Here is a 22,706-nt window from a genome sequence, read left to right as displayed (position 1 = left end):
GACATTTGGCTTTTCAAAGAGGGAAAAGCACAGGCGGAATTAATTCCAAACCATTAATGATGGCTGGTTCCAGGGCACTGGTATTGTTCATGCTCTTTCAATGACTTTCCTTACTGGAACGCTTAAGAAAATGGAGGCATTGTTAACGTTGTTCGTCACACCAGTGCTTTTTCTGCTTTAAAAAGTCCATCCCTGCATTTTAACACCCATACTATTGTACTATTTGGTACGCCAAAAAAGGACTTGGTATGTCCCAAAATGTACTATGTGAAATGCAGTACACCAAAAATACCAGGCTGCCCTACTACATCCGGCTGCAAATTGCAACATTGCAGTTGCAACCTTCTTTGCTGGCTATTCTGACCCACAATCCTTAGCGCAGCGGTAGATCTGTCACGGTGTGTCAGGTACACATATACAAAGCCAAGAGAGCACAAATATTTGACAGAGGACAGCTCATTTAACAGAATGACACACACTGCAATAACAGATGAAAGAAATTACCAAAAACAAATATACTTCGATTTTATACAACAGTACAACAATACATTAAAAGATAGAGGTGGTCGATCTAGCCCAATTTCCTTTTACAATCTATTCAATCCCAATCAATTGTAATGTTTTTTAATGAATTTCTGAATTTAAAACACAATATCACATTAAAGATGGTTCTCAAGCTCCTCATCTGCTAGTCTGTAGAGATAACTTAACCATGTAGTTGGCTACATCACTTTATTAGTTAATCTATGTAGCACTGATCTGCTTGTTGATGAGGTTACGTGAAATTTGCCAACAGATGTAAGAGGACATTCAAACACTGCGATCTCTACGATTCACCTTCGCCTCCAAGATCAATTGAAAATCATCAGATCGCCCACCGCTACTACTAGGTCTACATTACAGGTTCTGAGTGGTGTGAACAATGGGAACATACAAAATATTCATTCTGTGCTTGCTAACCTCTCACATGAAAACACTCATGAATGATGATTTTCATCTTTCCTTCGACTCCACATAATTCCCTGCAAGGCACTGCCACAGCTGATGCGTTCAAACGATGATAAATTGACTAATAAAGGAATGGCAATATAGATTGCTGTAGCTACATGACACACATCTTCAATAAATCAATACACACTAGCATAGACAGGTCCAACACAAAGAAGACTAAGAAGGGAGGATCAGGTAAAAAGGAGAAAAATATCAGCACTACTAAGGGGGCACACAGAAGCAAATGAGTGTTGATAAATCTGCTGTGATAGGTCAGAGCGAGGTGTGAGCCCGTCTGAATGAGTCTCTCCTGGCTGAGCTCCTCTTGCTATCTGGCTATAAATAAGAGTGAATGGCCAGAGCTGTCGGTTCTGCACTCAGTGCTGCTAACAGAGTACCTGCCGCTACTCTGCCACGCTAGGCTAGCTGCCACTCAGTCTATGGGGATTTCCTCTGCCGTGCTCACTTGAGCAGACAGCCCAGAGAAAGACAAAGTGGGAGAGGGGTGCTGTGTGTATGTGTGGTGTGTATGTGTATGTGTGTATGTGTATGTGTATGTGTATGTGTATGTGTATGTGTGTGTGTGTGTGTGTGTGTGTGTGTGTGTGTATGCACGCGCATGCATGTGTGCGTGTGTTGTGGGTCCTCGCTGGCTGATGTGTGCAGGCAGAGTTTCCAGAGCACCAGAGTCCTGCTGGAGGCTCAGCAGGATCTGTAGACAGCGGTCAGACTGGCCGAAGGGCAGCTGTGGAGGCAGCAGCGTGACCATCTGTGTAGCCTGACCACTAGATCACACATACACTCGCACTGTCTCAGACACACAGAACCAGAATTAGTTGAACAAGCTGGGTGGAAACATTAGAGACTATCTCCATAAAACATTAACACAGCACCACAGAACCTGAGAACCCTTGTGCCCAGAAACATTAGAGACCTCTGCCTGCGAATACACAGAGGTCTTTGAATCAGAACACGTCTCAGCCTGTGTCTCTGTGTGAATCAGCGCTAAGAGGCCTGTTGCCTCACAGGAACACAGCCTCTGCTAATAGAGTTATCCATGTGGTCAGCTTGGCTGTCACAGTGACTGATTACTGACAACTCAATCTCCCACAGAAACACAGAGGTGGCTCCTCTGGCGCCTTCCCCTGCAAGCGCTCGCCGGGGAGGTCGGCGGTGTCCTTGGCAACCACGGGGGCCCCCCTTCCCCGAGTCATCCTCAGCTCAGCTGGTGGCGCTGCTGAAATCGAATGACCTTTTTCACCACGATTTACATAAAGTCATTCTCTTCTCGTCACGACAACGAATACGACGTGGAATGCCTCGCCAGTCGGCGAGGCTCCTGCTTAGCTCTCAGGAGGATCTGAGCAATTGTCCTCAACTTTCAATGCAGCAAAACGCTGTCAAATGAGTCACATAAAGCCACAGACATTTATCTATTTTCCTTGAGTGTATAAACAGTATATATACGTGCACCATGGACAAGTCATGACTTGCACTGAGCTACACATACTCACTAGGGACCCTATATCTCCATATGAAATTCCGGCATTAGATGACTGGCACTCTGAGCATCATCTCAGTCTGAACTTAACACAGCCTGAGGGGAGGATCTTCAAACCACCAGGGCACTGTATCTGCCATTTGCTCACTAAAGCATTTAACTTTCCAAGGCGTTCCCTTGACCATTGAAGCCAGCCAAGTATGGAATGATTCACCTTGTGCATGGCCTATCATGAGACACTGTAAATAAAGCTTCATGCTGCTAACATGTCTTGGGTTTTAAGACAGCCTAGTGTGCAGTCCATGCAAGCCAGCTTATGACAAACTGGGAGTTTCCTCAGGGGAGAAGTGGAACATATTCTTTCATTGCCTCCCATCATGCTCACACACTCATGAATACAAAGAGATTCCTCCAAGTGGGAATTGCTTCTCTTACTTTAAAAGAATACGGACTAGGAAACCAACTGACAACTCTAAGAGAAACTAAAAGAAGACGCTGATGTTTGGTGTGATGCAATACATGCGGTAGATATGGAGTATATGTGCTGGTGTGTGAGGAGAAGCTCTTAAAATACATGATCCTAATTGAACAGCAGCACTGAAGGACAGTCCTGAGCATCCAGAGGTCCAGCTTGGCAAGGTTCCAACACTTTGAATCAACAAGCTTACCACCTGTGCTCTGTCTGCCTCTCCTCCTCATCACCACCTGCTGATGTTGCTGATGCTGATAAAGAAAATGGAGCCCTTCCTCCAGCGGGGGTGTGATCCAGCAGATGAGTGTGTGGACACTGCCGCAACCTCACAGAAACCTGCTAGCGACTGTCTCTGGCATTTTGTCATTCGTTTTGTTTGAAATAAGTATATCTACAGTCAATCCGTCCCTGCAGAGAGGCCGATGGAGCAGGAATAAATAGGATATCTGTTTGAATAAGCTATTCGGCCGGGGTCGAGGGAAATTCAAGAAGTTAACCTGGAACAGAGGTGTCTATGCATCAGCTGTTTTTCAGTGTGAAAGCTTGAAGCTGCTGTGCTGTAACTCGAGGCCTTTCAAAGCTTAGATTACAGATGCAGCTCAGTTACAAAAACACAGCAGCAGCAGCAGAGCCCCAGGAGGGTCAGACAAATACATAGTTTGAACACCATCCTAGTAGCTACGAATTTTTCAAAAACACTGTTTTGGTACCAGAGGACTGAAAGGCAATAGCATAATGTGAAAAGGGTGTGCTATTGACAACTGAGGTATTATTATTAGAGCTGAAACGATTATTCGAGTAACTCAAATAATTCGATTACAAACAATGGTCGAAGCAAAAACTCTGCCTTGAGGCTTTCGTTTAATTCCTATCACCCGCGTTATGTGGCCTGCTTAGGTTACTGTGGACACACACCACTGCATTCAGAATTGAGTTGGCATGATGGTGGAGAGCCAAGAAACCTTCCATAAAAGACAGAGAATGTCCAAAGTTTGGGATCATTTCACACTTAAAAAAGAAGATAACAATGTGCAGTGTGTCTACTGCAAATCACAACTGGTGTACAACAACAGCATGTCAACAATGATTCAACATCTGAACCAAAAGCATCCAGTTGTTAAGTGCCGCCAACACAAGCTAACGTAAACATTGATGTTAGCTAGATTAACGTAGCCTACCATTGTTAGCTAGACGGTATGGTATTTGTAGAGGCTGTAGCCTGATGTCGGTATGACTAGATATCATGTTAAGATGGGAAAACTAATTTGTGTTAAACTGCAAAAGAGTAATAGCCTACACCAAATAACTCATCACTCTTCTCTCACTCACGCACGCGTGCACACACAAACACACACACCTTTACTTCCAGTGTTAGGAATAGTTAGAATAAATACCTGAATGATTTTTTCAGGAATAAAAGCTAATTGATTGGTCTATTTAACAGGCCTGTCATTTTCGTTATGCAGTATTTGGTATTGTTGTTTAATAATGCAAACTTAATCTTTTATTACATTACTCGATTAATCGATGGGATAATCGGTAGAATACTCGATTCTAAAAAAATTCGATAGCTGCAGCCCTATTTATTATTATTCCAATTAGGAGCAGAAGTCCCAGTAAATGCCCATGTCTGACGACGGCTTTGTTTTGCCCTGCAGCGCTGGCAAACCAAGAGACACAGTAATGCTGAGGTGAGAGTGAACACAAGGCAGACTGGCTGTCAGCACAGTGGCTTAATTACTGTCTCCATGTCTCCAGTGAGTGTTATTCCCTGACATTCATCCCTGCAAGAAATCCTCTTCTACACAAGAGCATTTCTCACTTTTTATATACTCTGTAATCCCTATAATAAATGATGTGCAAGTTGTAATCCAAGCTGAAAGGAAACTTAATAGTGTGGTTCCCTCATGCTGCCATATTGAAAACACCATATATCGTTTAATTACAGTATACTGCTATATCATGTACAGTGGTGTTGTATTCTTCTGCCTTGTTTTCAACGTGAGCACCCGGATAAGTTTGTTTTTGAGGTTGCAATTACCTATGTCTTGTCTTGTGTGTGCTGTTTTTTGTTCCATATAATGTCAGAATGGCAGTGTTTCCCAAAGCCCAAGATGACATCCTCCAAGTGTCTTGTTTTGTTCATAACCAAATCATTTTTAGTTTACTGTCATGGAGTAGTTAAGTAAGCAGAAAACATTCACATTTAAGGAGGTGGAAACAAAGAATCTTGACTTTCAAAATAGATTAACTTAACCATTGATAACTAGCCAATCAATCACCGCAACTCTATTGGTTTGAATTTCATGTAGCTCCTATGTGAATATGCCTTAATATGTCCTGTTTTGAATAGTTTCTGATTGCAACTTGTTTTTCATATGCAAGCAGAGACACATTTTTCTGCCTTGTTGCACACAAAACGGAAATACACACAACATATTTTCTATTTGTTTCTAATTTCTCTAAGTATGTGTGAAAGGTGGAATCTCTCCACAATCGGGCAGATTAACAAAAGAACTGGCAGCTTGAAAACAAAGCATTTTAATAAAGCGTGTAAAGCCATTTTAAGATGATTCAAAACTTCCATGGGGGCTAATAATCACAGCATACAGAGACCAGATGGACACATTTCCTGGAGATTTCAAGACCTCAAGTACAACGCGTGGCTTAATAAACAACTCTCAGCACGCCCATTCGTTTGGCTTTCACTGTAATAATCAACCAGGAGTGGACTGATTGCAACAATATGGCAATAAACCAACAATAAACTGTCGACTCTTTCTCCTGCTTTTAAAACAAGAGGCTAGTTTACAGAAACAAACTGCCAATAGCTTGTTATCTATTAGCCTTCCCAGTCTTCACACCAGTCTTTGTCAAGAGTGTTGTGAGTGACAACAAATGGTCGGTTGTTGCTTGTTGTGTAAGCTCCATTCAACCCTTCATTGACCATGTGACACCACTGAAGGCATTGTGGGGGATACAACACCTGAATTTAACCCCCAGAGCAATAAAACTACAACATACTAAAACTGAAATTAGACACCAGAATGAAGGTTTTAATACACGGTGTATCTGCTGTACTTAAAACAAAGGTTATGGTGACCTTCTACTTCATGGGATTTTTTTTAATCTCCTTTATCAACAATTACTACAATATCCCATGTGTTCCTGATATGTAACTGGGAGACTACAGAACACAGTGTCCTTTGAAAGTATAACCAAAGATGATGGTGGCTATTTTAGGTAAGGGGAAACACCTGATGCCCACTCTGTTACACTCTCCACCTGTGTGACCTTCGCATGGCCATGGTGACATTGTCATCCATCACGTGGTGTCTGAACACTGGTGTAGCACCTGAAGCTACATCATTGTGATTGATCTGATTGATTATGATGGATCTGCCCAGTCTAGACTCAGGCACTGTTTGGAAAAAAATGTGCAGAACAAAGAGTATTATCTACAGTGACAAGACACACACATTCAACACACATACACACACACACAGCTTTGGGGCTTTCGAGCTAGCGTTAAAAGGACTCCTGTTCAAAGTCTGGGTAAAGCAAAATCCTAACTCTAAATCCTGTTAATGTTCTCTAATACACAACTGGAATTATTATCATCATTATTATTATACTCAACAGTGAGTTTCAAAGCTATGCCTGGTGTTACTACTATCAAATAGGCCAATTCCCATTGCTCTAGGGATTTTAGGTTTGAACTTTGTATTGAATCACTGTGATTAATTCATCAAGCTAGAAGCTATTGGAAGCGAGCCTTTTTTTTTTTGTAGTTGTTTTAGCTCGGCGTTTTACGATGTTACGCATCGTGACAGGCCTCGGTTTTTTATCATAAATAGCTAAAAAAAAAAAAAAAAAAGCTGGCTTATTATATAGTGGGATCAGCATGTGAGAGAAAACAAACAACTAACAATCCGTGCTGCGCTGACCAAATGAAGATACGGCGTAAAAACAGCCCTCATGTCGCATTACTGTTGAGGGGAGCAGCGATGAACTCATTTCAATTGAGCTGCAGTTTTTCCCAACTGAGCCGCTTCGCTCGCGCTCAATGAAGAAGTACTAACGCCAGGTCCTCCCGGCGTTTAAACGTCTCTTTCAGCCAGTGAAACAATGGTTTAGTTGTTTCTCTAAAGGCTGCCACCATTTCCCCCAACAAACGACGCGATGTACAGACAGAAACGTGAACAGGTTGGGAAATACAGCGAGCTGAGATAATCTCCTGTGGCATCGGGCACATCTGTAAATGGTGAATGGGGGGGAATTCTAACGCGGGAACACGGATGGCGAGACTTACCTCGTCGGTAAAATGTGTATCCGGTGGGTTCCAGTCAATTCCTCTCCAGTTGTATTGTTATATATCAACGCAGATATGTATATTTAAGTATACAGTACACGCTGCTCTCTCTCCTGCCGCTTCCTCTGCCTCAACTAGTATTTCGATGTGACTCTGGGCGGAACTACACGCTGCGTCGCAGACACAGCGGAGGAGCCAATGGGAGGAGGCGGCGCACAGCACAGACAGGAGGAGGAGCGGGAGGTCTCACTCTGCTCGCAAATAATGAAGACGCAACTCCGTTTCAGAGTCAAGAGGAGGTTTAAACTGACGGCTGTAAGGTAACCACACTCAAGTTTACGCCCACTGTTGATCGGAGGGACATGAGACAATCGCATTTGTTTATATATTTACTTAATCAAGGGTATGCCTACCTTCTCTTATATAGTCCATCTTTGGTAAGAGTGCAGTGCAAATCAAGAGATGAACATGCTGGCCTGACACTGTACAAGTTCTTCGTATACGACATGCTACCGGTCGCTCTGCTGTCACCACGTGATGTTGACTAAAATTTTGGAGATTAACCGATTAGAATTTCCATCAAGTTTCTATTTTCAATCGGATTACGTAACCGCACAAATCGGCTATGCAATAAAAACATAAAGTATGCACGCAGTCCCGTTTTGGGGGTGTATTTTCTCACAGAGAAGTCCCTCCTACATGTTTTCAGCGCTGTTTTCAGGTTATGGGAAGCTCCACTGGATGGTTTGAGGTCGAATGCCTTGCTCAGTTGCACTCCAACAGGAAACCATTTTGAAAAGTTTCCTCTATGAGAAAGACTCAGTCACAAGCTCATGCCCTCAACCTGCAAACTCCTGCTGCCCTGACTTCAATCTGATTGTGTAAGCGCACAAATCAGCTGTGAAAGAAAACATGTTACATCAAACTGAATGATGCCTGCGCATGAACTGTGACTGATGCAACCTTTGACTTCACTGCTTAGTGTTGTTGCCAGCTGAGTAAATAGGATGAACAGTCAACAATGTGTCCATGGTGAGTAATAACAATGAGAGTTTATTTATGTACCAGCAAATCTGTTTGCATTGTTTTGGACATTTCCCTGCTTCTAAGCCAGACACTTACAGTACAGTAGCATACAATATAAGATTTTGGAGATTTTTTCAATACAGAAGAGCACATTTCTGAGTAACATATTTACAAACCAAAATACTGTAAATAAACAGATTAAACAGAACAGAAAAAAAAGAAATTTACAGGTCTAAGTAGTATCTGTCACTGACAAAGCACACAAGATGCTAGTTTAAGAAAAGACAAGTCCACGTTACAGTTTTCAGTGAATCATAAGTCAAGTGCTACAGCAACAACAATGCAAAGAGGAAATTGAAATAAGGGAACGAGCAACTGACAAACACAAAAAATAACTGATAAAGCTGTAAGGAAAGAAGCATTACAATTGAAGACAAAAAAAGAAATCACACTTGAAAATAAGTTGCCTTTGATTCCAGACAAAAATAACTTCACAGTGTAGTATAAAACAAAAACCTTGGGGTAGATCAAGAACAGAACAAATTATTTGTAGAAACTGCTTGTACAGTGAGAGTTTTAATGTAGTATGGCAGGACACGTGACCAGAACTGAGCTTTGGGTAAAATGTAAAAAACAGTGACCCATTTGAAATGAAGTTCAAAAAACTATTGCAAAGAGGCCATGTAGGTTCAGGAACTCAATTGCAATTTGAAATATGAAATATAAAGCTTCTGCATGTAAAGCACTGTGTACTGAGAGACAGGGCGACCTTAAGCAGTAGCTCAGACAAAAGGCATTCATAAGGTTTAGAGTTGCATGGGAACCATAGAAGTGTAATCTGGTCCTAAGGATTTTCTCCTGCATTTACGAGGTTACTTTTTGTGTTTAATCCTGATTTAAGATGCTGACTTTCCATAAATGTTCATATAAAATTCTCATATATGACACTGGCTGGCCATTGCATCGGATTCCACCGCACAGAACCTTTTCAGGAGGAAAAACAGCAGCAGATGAATGTGCTATACAATCCGAGTCTTGCACTTGCATTAAAATTGTTATCTTCGCAGCCAGAGACCAGTGAGCTTCCTCCGCTGCACTTTATCTGCATGCTATGTGGACTGTGGCCACTGCCGTTCTCTGGCGCCCTCATGTGGAACTGTACAGGGCAATCTGCTGCACCTTGCCCAGCTGTGTCAGCAGCCGCTTCATGCGGTGTTTGAGCTGAGGCAGACGGGCCAGGGGTTCCGGGGGTTCCAGTTCCCCAGTGTAGTCCAGCCAGCTCTCCAGCACTGGGAACAAAGCAGAGGAAGAAGCAGAGGTGAGCACATGGTTACAAGAGATGTGTTTCTTTTACCCCACAGAAACTCTGTCCTGTGCTCCTGCATAAGCCACCAGACTATCTCTGATCTGCTTTATAACTCCTTGAATCATCAAAACAAAATGTGCTTACATTCAGTGCTCCAAGTGGCACTTACATTACACATAGAGGTTCTTTAATAGAGGTATTTTAACCAGGAATAATAAAACTCATTAAGCCTTTTAAGTTCACAGTACTAGGGTGGAAATAATTTTCCACTTTGCAGCCACTTTGCCACCAAGGCTAATGTAGGAATTCCATTTAAATCAAAGTTTGGATCTTTATGAGATATAATCATTTTGGGACAATGTGCATTTTATAATCAAGGACATTCTGGGATTTATGATACCCAAAGAATTAAAGTTGTGTACCTTGGAAGTATAAGTGACTTCACTGATAGTGATAAATATATATACATACAAGATATTAATGATCACAAGTAAAAACAACTGAACCCCCTGCTATTCTGCAGTGATTAGAAATTGTTAGAGAGATCTATATGATGGAGAAGCTGCCTTTTCAGCTAAGATCGAGAGCAAATGGATGAAATGGATAATCTATGACACAGTGAGTAATTGATGTATTCATCCTAAGATAATGGAGATAATGGATGCTTGTAACCATGGCTGTTTTATGGTTTATGTTATTTTACTTTGTTTCATTTTTTTATATCCTTCATATGTCCGAGCAATGAAACAGGTTAAAATACTTTAAACTGTTGGTATTAACAGTCTTTATTGGTAACATTTCTGATACCTTAAATGGCATACATTCAAAGTAATTAGCAGTAACTACTACTTTATGCTGTGTGATCTCTCCTGATTCAAACATTTCTGAACATTGTTGGATATAAAAAAAATCATAAAAGAGCTGGCTGCTTATATAAACTATTTATTGGCTGATGAACCACTGATATAAGCAGGTGTCATCTTAAACTCATCCATTTTAAAATCTGATTTTATGATCATTTGGGACAGAATTTTAAAAGTTTCCTATACTGCAGAAAACACTTTGTTAATAACTAGGCGCAAGCTACCACAGGTCTTACCATCCAGCTCCCTTTCAATGAAGTCCATCCTGTGTGAGACCTCATCCTGAACTGCATCGATGTGATCCAGCAGGTTGATCTGCCTCTGTTGATGCTGCATGCTGTTATCATCTGTAGCATCTGCAGAATCTCTTCCCGCCTCTTCCTTCGTCTCAGCCTGAGACCAAGAGCCACCAAATGAAGCCTAAAGATATCCAAGTAAAAACGTCAGACTTGATTTTCAATACAAATGGATTCTACAAAAGCTTTCAGCCAAATCGATACACATTATTCATGCACACAAGAAATAAATGACCAAAATAGATAGTTGTATCATGATTGGTATTCAAACAAAACTAAAAAAGCTGAGCTAAATCGGTGAACACCTTAAATAACTCTGATGTGATGCTGCCTTCACAAATTATCTGCGTGATTGAAAACCTTCTGTGGTCCACTCTAAAATCAACACAGCACATAGACCTTTAGAGAGTCACTGACAAGTCCAAAGGAACATTAGCATAAAAAACTGCCCATAAATGTGTAGCCTGTCTTGGGCTGCACTTTAAACTATTCCACACCAGTGTCTGGTGTGGAATAGTGCCCAACCTTGTAACTGGTGCCAGTTGCTTTAGGCTTGTCTGTCTCCAGCAGGCTTCCATAGCGCTGCTCCCGCTCCAACAGTTCCTCAGTGCTCCTCATACTGTCCTCCAGCTCGGAGCCCTGTCGGGTCTCCACCACCAGCCTCTGCTCCACCGCCGGGTAATATGCCCGTGGTTTCTGATAGCAATGTTCACTGGTAATGTATGAGTCCTGGAAGGATGGGAAGGGGGAGGAAGAGCAGGACGAAGAGGAGGTGGCAGCTGTGGCAGCCCGGCTCAGCTTCTCCAGGGCGTTGGACATTAAAATCTCTCCTCGGCTCATGTCCTCATCAGGTGTCACAGGGGATGGAGCTGCATCACTTCCACGACACGAGTCAGAGCAGGCCCGGGACCGCTCTAAATGCTTCCAGGGCTGCCGCCACAGCTGCAAGTCAGGGTGAGTATTGCTCCTGATGAGAGGGGAAATAAAATTAAAACACATCTATGTTGGTTTGATTGATACCACCCTGGACAACAATAATTTATGTCATGATCCACATTTAATTTGACTCCAGAATCCATCAGGATAACACCCTCAGAGCTCTTCATGTAAATGCTTTTGACTCACTGAAGGACGCTCATCTTGAGCTGCAGTCCATTGAGGACCTCTACCAGGTGGTGCACATCTCCCAGCAGCTGGTGGGTGGTGGTGATCTTCTTGGCATTTTGGTGGGAGTAGTTCTCCTCCAGGAAGGACAGGCCATACATGTGGCCATTGCTCAACCACTCGCGATCATACCAGTAGCGCAGACTCTGCCTCTGACCTGGGAGCGATCAACAAATTGTGACGAAATGTAATCAAATGCAATGAGTAAAGCCGTTTTTCTGTGATAGAGAGTCTGTCCTTCAATGACAGGTAACATCTTTCAGCAGGGGGAATCCCAGACAGGTCTGACTGGTCCCCAAACCATGTTTTGTTAAAGACACAAACGAAGTTAAAACAAGAAACGAGTGGTCAAAGTTGTTTGTGCACTGATTTGCAGCAAAAGAACAAGGAAGGAAAAGAAGAGAATAAGGGAGTATTTTTACAACAACAAAATATCGTTGCCTGCTCGTATTGTGGTTCAGCAAGGACAAGGCTACACTACTGAAAAGCTTTTGTGTATCTGAAGGTCTCTGTGTTCATCTTACTGCATGATACTGACCAATGTACTACATCACTGCGCCCCCTCCAGACAATAAGATGCATGAATGCAATGAATGTCTGCTGTCACTGGCTGTAGCTCCTCGCATGGCTGCCCAACCCATACATATTTTTCCTGTTTGATATCTTTGGGGCATCTGCAAGCTCTCGGGTTGCACTTTTGAAAAGTTTACACATGGTAATAGATTGCTGATTTGCAAACAAAGCCTCTGGTCAAGGCGTCCTGTCAGCGATCTTCAAAAACTGTCAGTGAGAGTAAAATCATTGACTACAATCTTGTGGTCTGTGCTCAGCATTACAGGCTATGTGCATCTTGCTCTGATCATGCATACAAGTTTACTCCTCTCTGGCAGAGTGTCAGCTCTATATCTCAAAAGTCACCATTTCTTCTTCTAAAAAAAAGCCACCGTTCAACCATTTGTAAGACTCTGTATGAAATTAACAACACCTTTTTCTTGGTCTGTGCTTGCTACACCAGGACCTTGATTACTGGTTCCTGGGGTTAACATTGTTCTCAGGTAACAACATTTTTTGATGAGCTGTAAAAAAAATCTGAAAAGTTCTTTCATATTGTCCACTAGATGGCAGACTATAATTTGACTATAATTTGAGGAAGTGTGAAGTTTTCTCTACCAAAATAAAAGTAAACGAGTGTTTGTATGAACAAATCTTAATGACAGTAAGCAATTTAAAATTTAAGGTGGTGGTGTTTTCCCTCACCTGGTGGGTCTCTGCAGATGTAGCAAGTGTATCTGTCTGGAACATTGTCTTCCAGCAGGCCCATGCAGGTGCCATGTTGCCAGCACAAACAATCTTCACACTAGGTGAAGAACGAGTATGCCCATATTAAAAACAATTCTTGGAATGACTTAAAAATAGACAAGGTATAAGGGGTGACAAAAACCAGCCAGCTCACCTGAATCATGAAGTCATTCTCTTCCTCCACCTCACAGATACATCTCACTATTTCCTGGTCACTTGTGTCCACGGCACCAGAGTCCACACTCAGTGGAGGCGTGGTGAAGTCCAAATCTCCCCCAAATTCATCGTCGCTCCACCCACAACTGTCAGTGGACCAGTCACTGATGCTATCATCATCTACAGTAACAAACAAGTTTTGGTTTTTCATTGAAGTGACACAACATGTCAGTATTTACTTCTAAAATGTAGCTCTATTAAACTTCCCTAATGCTACAATTTTGGTTATAATGAATGTGTGTAGATTAGACATAGAAGCAAGCCGCAGCAGCAAAGAACAGCTCAGGATTCAAGCAACCAAGCTGTTTTATTCTGCAGCTCATGATGTGTTTCAAGCAACATTTGGAAACGGATACCAGGCGAGATGCAGATAAAAACTAAAACAAACAGCATGATGGATTGAATCCAGAGGAAGAAGAAAATGGAGGGGAGAGGAAGCCATGTAGAGTCACGCACACAAACCAATACACACACACACACACACACACACCGAGCCACACACATGCACACAGTCACACACACACACACACACACACACCGTCACAGAGATACCCACCATCCACATGTATCTGCTCTGAGTAGCTGTATCCGGGCCTGCTGGGGTAGGCCTCAGGCTTGTGATTGTGTGAGAGGGGGTATTTGAGTGGCAAATTCAATTTGGACTGAAGACCCAATACAGAGATGTCAATATTCTCCTCACTACCTGTGTAGTCTGTTAATACAGGGAAGGGGGGAAGCAGATGTAGAACAAAATGTCAACTTTGAAATTTTTAAAAAGGCGCTCATCAGGAGGTGACAGACTGTGGCACAACAAACAAATGATAGCTGCAAGAACAGTCAGGGACAATCAGTTTGATAAAATCCATACTGGCCTGGGTTTCAGGCCTTTAAATAATGTGAAATAATCAATGTGGAAGGTAACCTTTACATCTGTGTTCATGCCAAACTTACTGCATATACATGTGAATGCCAACTAAAAATGGAGAGAACAGTGTTGGATTGGTGTTGGATAAGTCAATCTTAGTGGCCACAATAAAAATCTGGTTTTCAACATCTGTAATGTCAGAGCTGCCGGACACAAGAGCAAATACAAGCTATGATGTTAAAAAAATAATAATAATTGGAGCTTTTTGATTATTGGCATAATGGAGTGGCAGAGGCCAGCGACAGATGTGACACTTCTCCCACACACAAAGGCTCAGCCACCACACCAAGAGGAGTGAATGGAGTGCTTTATGCTGTGTAGGCAAGCCAATTCCACAATGTCACTGTGAGTGCGCATGCAGAGCAGCCAATATGTGAGGAGGCCCAAAGACAGGGACCCCCTTCTTACCAGACTTGGCCTTCTTTTTCTTTTTCTTCTTCTTTAGTTTAATCCGGAGGAAGTCCTTCTGCTTTGGTTTCTCTTTCAGTTTGTCTTTAACTGACCCTGGGGAGCATCAAGTGGTAGTATGAGTTAAGCCTCGTCTGTGCACAGATGACTATTCTATAAGTTAAACTGTACAGAGGAAAACTTTATGATGAACAGGTAGGGCTCTTTGTAAAACATTGCAGTGTATTTCCCAACTTAATAAACAACTACATCCTACTGCATGATACTGACCAATGTCAAAGCAACTTTTGTCCAGGTCCTTGTCCTGCTGCTGGCATCCATTTCTGTCCAGCTGGTTCTCCTTGCTCTTCTCCCTCAGCAGTGCCCTCTGCTGATGGCCCTGGGTGCTGACTAAAGGTGGTGCCGATGTGCGCCTACCAGCAGTCTTCACCTCCCCACGGGGAGCTGCGGCAGCTCCAACAGAGTCTGGGAGAAATCAAAGGGCAAATGTTTTCAGGCCAGGCTGGATGTGCCAACTTTACATAGCAGCCTTGTCTTATAAGTGAGTGATTAGTAATTAAAGTGCATTGTGATTCAGCATTTCTGCTTTTGTGGTTGCAAGACATACATTTGGTTCGAACATTAAAGAAATGTTAGCTGATCCAGTCTTTCGGTCCCATTAATTGGGACAGAAGTGAAACTGGAGAGAAACTCACGCATAGAGGCAGAGATAGTGCGCCTTCTCTTGGGGCCGTCCAAACAGGTGCCAGTAACCTGTTTCTCAGAGGCTCTGGTCTGGACACTCCTGGTGGGGCTGCGCTCACCCTCCAGAGGCTGCTCCTCACCATGATAATACTTCATGTGGTAGTGCAGCAGCTTGGCCTTACGGAATGACTTTGTACAGCCAGGAGCGCTGCACTTAAACGGGTTGTGGTCGAGGTTGATGGACAGGACAGGGGGAGGTTGGTTTTTGATAACCCGGTACACTAAAATAAAGCAGAATATCAGTGATGCATCTAAAGGAAACACATCAAATAATGCAAGTGATTTGTACATTTATTTATTTAATTAGTTTTGAGTACTTACATGGTTCTCTGCTGAATCTGTTGGGGTTGTGGAAGCCCTGCTTCCTTACCGCTATCAAACACAAAATACATTCATTTAATAAAATATCTTGAAAACATGCCCAGATCTTGTGACATTATACTACAGTTTCTCATTTTCAGAATCCAACTGATCCCATGACATTTCAGCACAATTAATCAACTTACGTTTCACAGGCTGGGGAGGTGGCACATCTGCTGCTGGCTGAGGGCTTTCTGATTGGACGTTTGGCTTCTGCTCCACATCGCCATTGGATTCTGTGGTTGTCATAGTGACCGACACCTGCTCCGTTTGTGCTGACGTTTGAGCGGGCAACTCAGCGTATGGCTTAGGTGACTCTGTATATGGCTTTGTTTCACTCTGCTCTAGTTCCTCCTCTTCCTTTTTCACGTCTCCATTTATGTGGCATCTTTCCTCATTCTGCTCATCGTCGTCTTCTACTTTCACCCCATTTGTGAGTCCAGCCCCCTTTTCTGCATCCCTGTGCTTGTTCTGGTCTGCTTGCTCTGATATTTCCTCCTCCTGTTTGACAGTGGCTGCAGCCTCTACCTCACCATTTATTTTCTTGTTTTTCTCATTAACCATTGTTTCTTCACGCTCTTCGTCCTCACTGTTGCTGTCCTCCTCTTGGTCGGAGGTGCTGCGTCTGGCTCGCTTGTTCTTGGGACCTCCGTTCTCCTGAGGCCTCCTGTCTCTGCGGTTTGGGCACCTTCTAACCATGTTCCTTTCAGTGGACCGAGACTTCCCTCCACCAACACCACCTCTCTATGCCATAAGGACAAAGAGGAAGTTGAAGGAAACGAGAACAGAAAATTATGATCAATCCATGAATGAAAACAAAGCATACAGACACAGTGGGATTGATTGTGGATATTTATGATCAATAAATGACATGTACCTCTTTAATAAAAGGCTTCACGTGTATTCCCTTCACTGTCTGTATAACACCATCATAGAACTTCACAGTGTAGGATGCTGAGGGGGATAAAGGAAAGCTGATGAAAACCATATCAAATACCATATATATGCTTCAGCTGTTCTTTTTATTCTTGGTGTGAAATCGTCCCATTTGCAGTTTTGTGATTATGCATCAGACAGCGCTCTCTCTCTCGCTCTCTCGCTAGTGACACAAACAGCCATTTTGCTATTACTGAATGCCATGCAACACCACAGTTTCCTTTGTGAAAACAAAAGTGACAGTTCAACATTTTAGACTTTGCTCCATCTTGCATTAAAATAAAAAAAAAAACATATAATAAGAGGAAAACTTTTTACATCTACCATAACACACTGCCCAATCAAGCATAACTTAAAATATTATGGAGCCATACTTTAAGACAATAACCTGAGATTATTGATACCAACCATTTTTATTGACCGAAATGACCTTAGCGGGGTAGAAACGGCAGTCAGACCAGCTGGCAAGGACCTTGTCATTCACATGAAAGCCCTGGAGGAAGGATAGAGACATTTGATCTAGTACTGACACACTGTAGAGACGCTGTCAAAATATAGATAGAAAGATAAGGAACCTGTCTCTGCAGAACTACACGGCAGAACAAAGGTTATAGGAACACAAGATAACCTCAAAATGGGGACGAACGTCCAGTTGCTCTATGTGACACAGGTCAAAGTAAGTATAAACAACGTACGTAACTTACAGGTACAGGAGCGTCGTCCTGCAAGCCCTGTCGCCTCAGCTGTACCCTCTCTACAGGTCTCAGGTATGGACTTGTCCAGTCAAACCACTCGTCGTAACGGTGGCTCCACTGCCGGTAATGGATAAGCACTTTTTCACCTTCGTAGTCAATCTTCTCTATGTTGGCAGCATACCTGCAAGACAAAAAAAATCAATAATGTGTTATGGAGAGGAAGGGGTTTTAAGTTCCTTTTTCTTTATTCCAACACACAACATAATGAGGATGGAAAGTCAGAAGGAATAAATCAATCAATGTTGAAAAAGTTGGATGTAGAAAAACAATAAATCATGAAGGTGAAGTAATGTAATGTTATCCAATTAGTAACTGATATTTTAGAGTAACAAGTGTGGAGCAGACACTATGTAAAAAGATTGACTAGTCTATTCCAAAAGGCTCCTGACATTTTTGTGTAACAATCACAATTTGATATGCATGTTAAGTATATTGTAACCATTAATATCATTTATAATACTGTTAAACATTCACAGATCAATCAATCAATCAATCAATCAATCAATCAATCAATGCCCTTCATTTTCAATCCAGATCAAAGGCTGCTCGAGAGCACACATCCATAACAGCTGTTTACCGCCAAAGAAGCATTAAGATGTTTGGAAGGTTTTCTTAGCTCTTTTATTAATCTTTTGTTGTTGGAGAGACATAGAAAACAGCTAGCCCAGGCCCACAATAGAGAAAACAAGAATATATGAGAGAGAGTGAAGCCAATGAACAGTTACAGGGATGGAGAGGAATGAGTGAGGCCATGACTCACCAGTTTTTGAGGCTGTCTCTGGCCTCAAGCTGAGCTCCCACCTCAAATGATATCCCTCTTCTGGTGGGGGGCGTCTTACTCATACTGCCCACATCAAGGCTCCCTTCCTGTACACACACACACACACACACACACACACACACACACACACACACACACATTAACCCATAAAGATACCAATCAAAACTGCGCCCATTTGACCTTAGGTACACTACTGAGAAACACACATTGTGTCTAGCCATGACTACAGTTTAGTTGACTATCAAGGTCTTTACAATCTTGCAGTCAGCCTCGTCTGTCTCAGACAATAATACTTTTTTTTACCAGAAGACTATGTTAAATCACAGCTTTGTACCTGAGCAGCAATTTTGGTGTTAAAAGGCTAGTAGGCCACTCCCACTGTATGCCAGCAGAACAATAATGCAGTCCAAAGCTGGGAAAAGATACACAAGCTACAGATTACACATGCTGTATGGTAGTACAACACAGTGTAAAGCAAGGGAACATTCATACATATCATGGTGAGCCAGGCCCCTCAAATGGTGGTGAAATGTGCAACTTATACCAGATGCTCAATGATCATCAGTTGAGAAAATAACCTCACATGGGTTCCTATAAGGATCTATATCAAAATGGGAAATATTTAATATTTCATTAGCTATCAAAATGGCACGATGAGAGAATGGACAAGAATGACTAGGAAATCGTGTCCACAGCTTTCACTTCCTCTCCTAAGCACCCACCAGTACAGTAGGAAAGCATTCATGCAATCACGAAGCAAGCTAATAGTCGACCGATTTTTAGTGCAGCTCAGGGGTTGGTGTCCAGCTCCTGAGCTGCAATAAAAGGCCTGGTGTAGGAGGATAATCTGCATGTCTGTCATGGAAAATTTCCGTTCTCTCCCGATAGCAGCGCCTCTTTTGTCGGGCATACAGATGAACGTGTCGAGGACAGATGAAACGAGATATCGGCGACATTTAACAAAAGCTAAACCATTAACATTATATATCAAAACGTCTTACTTTTTGCCCAGGATATAGCTGGCTCGGTTCACCATTGCGGAGGCAGCCTGGAGTGACTGGCTTTCAATGCAGCCTACAAACCGGATATCTTCACACTACCCGGCCCACGTGTTTTCTGATCAGCCGATCCCACGTATAGACACAATAGGAGACAATGGAAGAGAGCCTTCTGATTATTAGCGTGTTGCAGACAGATACCTAGCAGGATATTATAGAGGGAACATCGTTCTGTTCAGTAAAATGCAGGATTTTTAATCACAGTGGGTGTTTTTATGGCCTGCACGAAGAGCCAGACAGACGACAGCATCACAGGCAGGCAGGGCGAAAACCAGGAGTTGGTCATGCCACAATTTTGAATCCGGAAACGAGTTATGATTATTTATTTACGGGTGACGTTGAAAGAAACATATTTTGCGATAGTATGTTTAATCCTTAGTTGTTTATTTTACTGTTATAATCGGAGACAACGGTATCATACACTAATTTAATTTTTCAAACATGCGTTCAGGTCAGATCATACGACGAGCGCATGCTGCCTCGTCTCCCTTCAGGTTCCCTTTTGTTGACCGCCTCTACCAACGTTACTACCAACACTTTATTGTCCGCTGTTTTATAACCAGTGGGCGTACCGCGAAATAAAACATCATTGACGTCACGCTTTGGGGAACTATGACTGGTTGAGAGAGTCCTCGATGGGTGGTATCTCGCATCTGATTGGCCGTGCAGCTGTCAGTCACAGCGTTACGCGGGGCCTCGCGCTAGGCCTACTTTCTGTACTTTTCCTGCTGAGAACGAGCGGCGGCGTGGAAATGTAGAGCATTAAACTTCCCCAACTGGCACACCACGGGGACATTTAAGAAAGCTCCCAGTGAAAAGGCCCACAGCGAAGCAGAGTCGCACCCGTAATGACAGAAACACAACTACGAAGGACACGAATTTCACATTTTATTCCCTGCTTCGTCACGTTTGTTTTGAACTCCAAAAGCCGACATGCGGCGACACCACACCATCTACGCTGTTGATGCATCCACAAAACGGGCCTCGTTCACGAATTTATTCGACATTATACACTCTGAAGCGAAGGGGGGACACTGCCAGGGCTTCTTACCTGTTCTCCAGTCACTCTTTGTCCGGGTGGGTGAAAAATGTGCAGGTACCGCCGCCTCCGCCTGCCTGGTCCAGATCACGCAGTTGAATTTCTCCCAGTTGCATTCACCACCGGCGCGGGCAGTGTGGCGCCACATTGCGCATGCGCTGAAAACAACGGCCCCGACCCCTTCAAGTATTCCGATAACATCATGCTCTAAACACAGCTGAGCTGTGTTGCTTTGAAAATGCAATTTTTATTAGTTTTTTATATATATATATATATATATATATATATATATATATATATATATATATATATATATATATATATATATATATATATATATATATAGACAAACATTTATAACATTATAAGCCAAAATAGTTTTTTTTTTTTTTAATGGACCTGAAATAACAAGCCAAGTTTAACACAGGGATAATATTCTCACCAGTTAGATTAAAATAAAGTGAGGCTAACATGATCTGTTGCAGGGCTTATCTATGAACACATTTGTGTCCAGTGAGTCATTGTCCACACACATCTAGCTCCACCCTCTGTTCGCCCAAACAACTGTCTGTTTATAAGAGTGGAGGGTAACTGCGCTGAACTCAGTGTACTGGTTTCAGTATGACTACCATTGTACCAAAATGACAATCTATCTATGTATCTGTGTATGTATGTATGTGTGTATCTATCTATCTATCTATCTATCTATCTATCTATCTATCTATCTATCTATCTATCTATCTTACATAAAAGTGTAGACAACAGTGGGAAACAACCATTTTATTACTGCTGGCATGTTAAACGGTTAGGATTGTAATGGGAGTCTAACCGCTGCCTACAATGAATGTTGTGGAGTAAAAAGTACATTTATCCAACTCCTATTTTGATGAATAGGCTATGATACAACTTTCATAGTGAAAAAAAAAACTCAGTGAAAAACTAAAAATGACTGTGATTTAAAACAATTAAAAAAAAAAACTATTTATAAAATTACAGTGGTTGTCCTTGGGAAAACCCTTTAGGGGTTAGCTGCTCTCCACAGAAATGGCTGCTGTTTTTGCAGTCAAGTTGATTCGCTGTGTCTCATATGTTTAACTTGTTTCAGTCCCGCAGGCTGCGGGCAGACGTCCTCTTCTGCTGTCACGGTGCCGGTGCCTGTTCAGCCTTTCATCGGTGGTGAACAGGAACCTGATTGCTGCAGAGTGACAGATGAAGCGGGGTTTGTGATGCCAGGTGTATAGAGGGACAAACAACTGAATATGTACAGAGTGGATGAGTGAGAGTGATGCTGTGTGACAGTATGGGGAGCGACTTTTATCCGTTTGCTTTTACCTTCACAGTCGCAGGTAGTCTACAAAACTTTGTGAATGTTGCTCGTCTAAATTATTCATTCAGATCAGAATTTTCTGTGTCTGATTCTGAAAGGGCTCTCAGAGAAATACTGCTGGATTGTGCAATGCAAGGAGTAACTGCTTCTGCTTTTAAGGGGTAGTTACAATAGTTTACAATGATTAATGAAATCAGTATAGTTATATAAATTATAGACAAGGGAGGCAGAACCTCTCTGAAACAAATTCCTTTATCTTTAAGATTGTAAGTCCATGTATGTACCAGTTAGCAATGTTACAACTATGTATTTTATAGGGATATTTGGTATATTTAGGATAATTAATGAAATGTGAATGCACTGTTATATACTGTTATACTGAAATATACAAGGTATACTTATTGGATTATATTCAGAGAGTAAAGCCCTTTAAAATTGACAAGAAACCTTGAAAGCCACCCTTTGTACCTTAAAAGGACTTTCATTTATTTTTTATCTCAGTTGAAAGTTCAGGGATGGTTTTAATGTGTTTGGTCCATTTTATGGGCATGTAACCCTGAAAAAAATATTCAGACCATGCATATAATCCACCAAAAAATCAATAAAATGAATATGTTAAAGTCCATTAATTTATCCATTATTTATCAATGCTTGGAGTGAACCCTTAATTAAAAGTTTCCTTTTAAGATTAAAATGAAGGAGATATGTTATTTTGTGAACTGTAAGGGCTTTGACCTCTCACAGACCCCATAAACTGTTTATATAATCCATTTATAATCCATAATATATAATAATCCATATATTAGCCATAGATTTAACTCAAATTTGAGGAGAGAGTACATAAACATTGTTTAAAAAGCATTACATTTAACTTAATAACATTTCACAAAATCCCAATGATTCCAATTACAATTATTATAAACCTTGA

General features: G+C 42.0%; 2 protein-coding genes across 10 annotated transcripts in view; both read right to left on the bottom strand.

The window, feature by feature from the left end:
- Positions 1 to 7,452, bottom strand: part of ndrg3a (ndrg family member 3a) — a 35,489-nt gene extending 28,037 nt beyond the window's left edge. The window contains exon 1 of one of the 2 annotated variants that reach the window (XM_037100016.1): positions 7,276 to 7,452. The gene's annotated coding sequence lies outside the window, so the exon portion shown is untranslated. The remainder of the gene's footprint in view (positions 1 to 7,275) is intronic. The other variant, XM_037100018.1, reaches the window with a different exon arrangement.
- An 849-nt stretch (positions 7,453 to 8,301) lies between these two features.
- phf20a (PHD finger protein 20, a) lies at positions 8,302 to 20,604 on the bottom strand. 8 transcript variants are annotated; one of them, XM_037100008.1, is made up of 19 exons: positions 20,464 to 20,577; positions 19,356 to 19,470; positions 18,689 to 18,766; positions 18,334 to 18,440; positions 17,514 to 17,694; positions 17,227 to 17,311; positions 16,760 to 16,836; positions 16,029 to 16,626; positions 15,844 to 15,894; positions 15,474 to 15,743; positions 15,049 to 15,243; positions 14,779 to 14,874; positions 14,002 to 14,157; positions 13,384 to 13,565; positions 13,188 to 13,287; positions 11,892 to 12,087; positions 11,292 to 11,733; positions 10,707 to 10,890; positions 8,302 to 9,590 (listed from the first exon to the last, which is right to left on the bottom strand). In XM_037100008.1, exons 4-19 carry the CDS (start codon positions 18,414 to 18,416, stop codon positions 9,448 to 9,450), a joined length of 3,039 nt encoding a protein of 1,012 aa, XP_036955903.1. In that variant the 5' UTR covers positions 18,417 to 18,440; positions 18,689 to 18,766; positions 19,356 to 19,470; positions 20,464 to 20,577; the 3' UTR covers positions 8,302 to 9,447. The 8 variants fall into 8 exon arrangements, with proteins under 8 accessions (XP_036955903.1, XP_036955908.1, XP_036955905.1 ...); XM_037100013.1 differs by having other exon boundaries at positions 17,523 to 17,694; positions 20,464 to 20,576; XM_037100010.1 differs by lacking the exon at positions 20,464 to 20,577 and adding an exon at positions 19,615 to 19,938.
- Between the last annotated feature and the right edge of the window lie 2,102 nt (positions 20,605 to 22,706).

The sequence above is a fragment of the Acanthopagrus latus genome, chromosome 6 (assembly GCF_904848185.1).
Source record: "Acanthopagrus latus isolate v.2019 chromosome 6, fAcaLat1.1, whole genome shotgun sequence".
Taxonomy (NCBI): domain Eukaryota; kingdom Metazoa; phylum Chordata; class Actinopteri; order Spariformes; family Sparidae; genus Acanthopagrus; species Acanthopagrus latus.
Note: the sequence above shows the minus strand (reverse complement) of the source record. Positions and strands in the feature narration are given on the sequence as shown.

What these genes read in the sequence shown, in the direction of transcription:
- phf20a (XM_037100009.1), bottom strand. Translation starts at nt 18,416, where the DNA reads ATGAGTAAGACGCCCCCCACCAGAAGAGGGATATCATTTGAGGTGGGA. An exon ending in CATCTGCAGAGACCCACCAG is followed by an intron (nt 12,088 to 13,187) that starts GTGAGGGAAAAC and finishes GATCGCTCCCAG; the next exon opens with GTCAGAGGCAGAGTCTGCGC. An exon ending in CATTGAAAGGGAGCTGGATG is followed by an intron (nt 9,591 to 10,706) that starts GTAAGACCTGTG and finishes CTTTGTTCCCAG; the next exon opens with TGCTGGAGAGCTGGCTGGAC.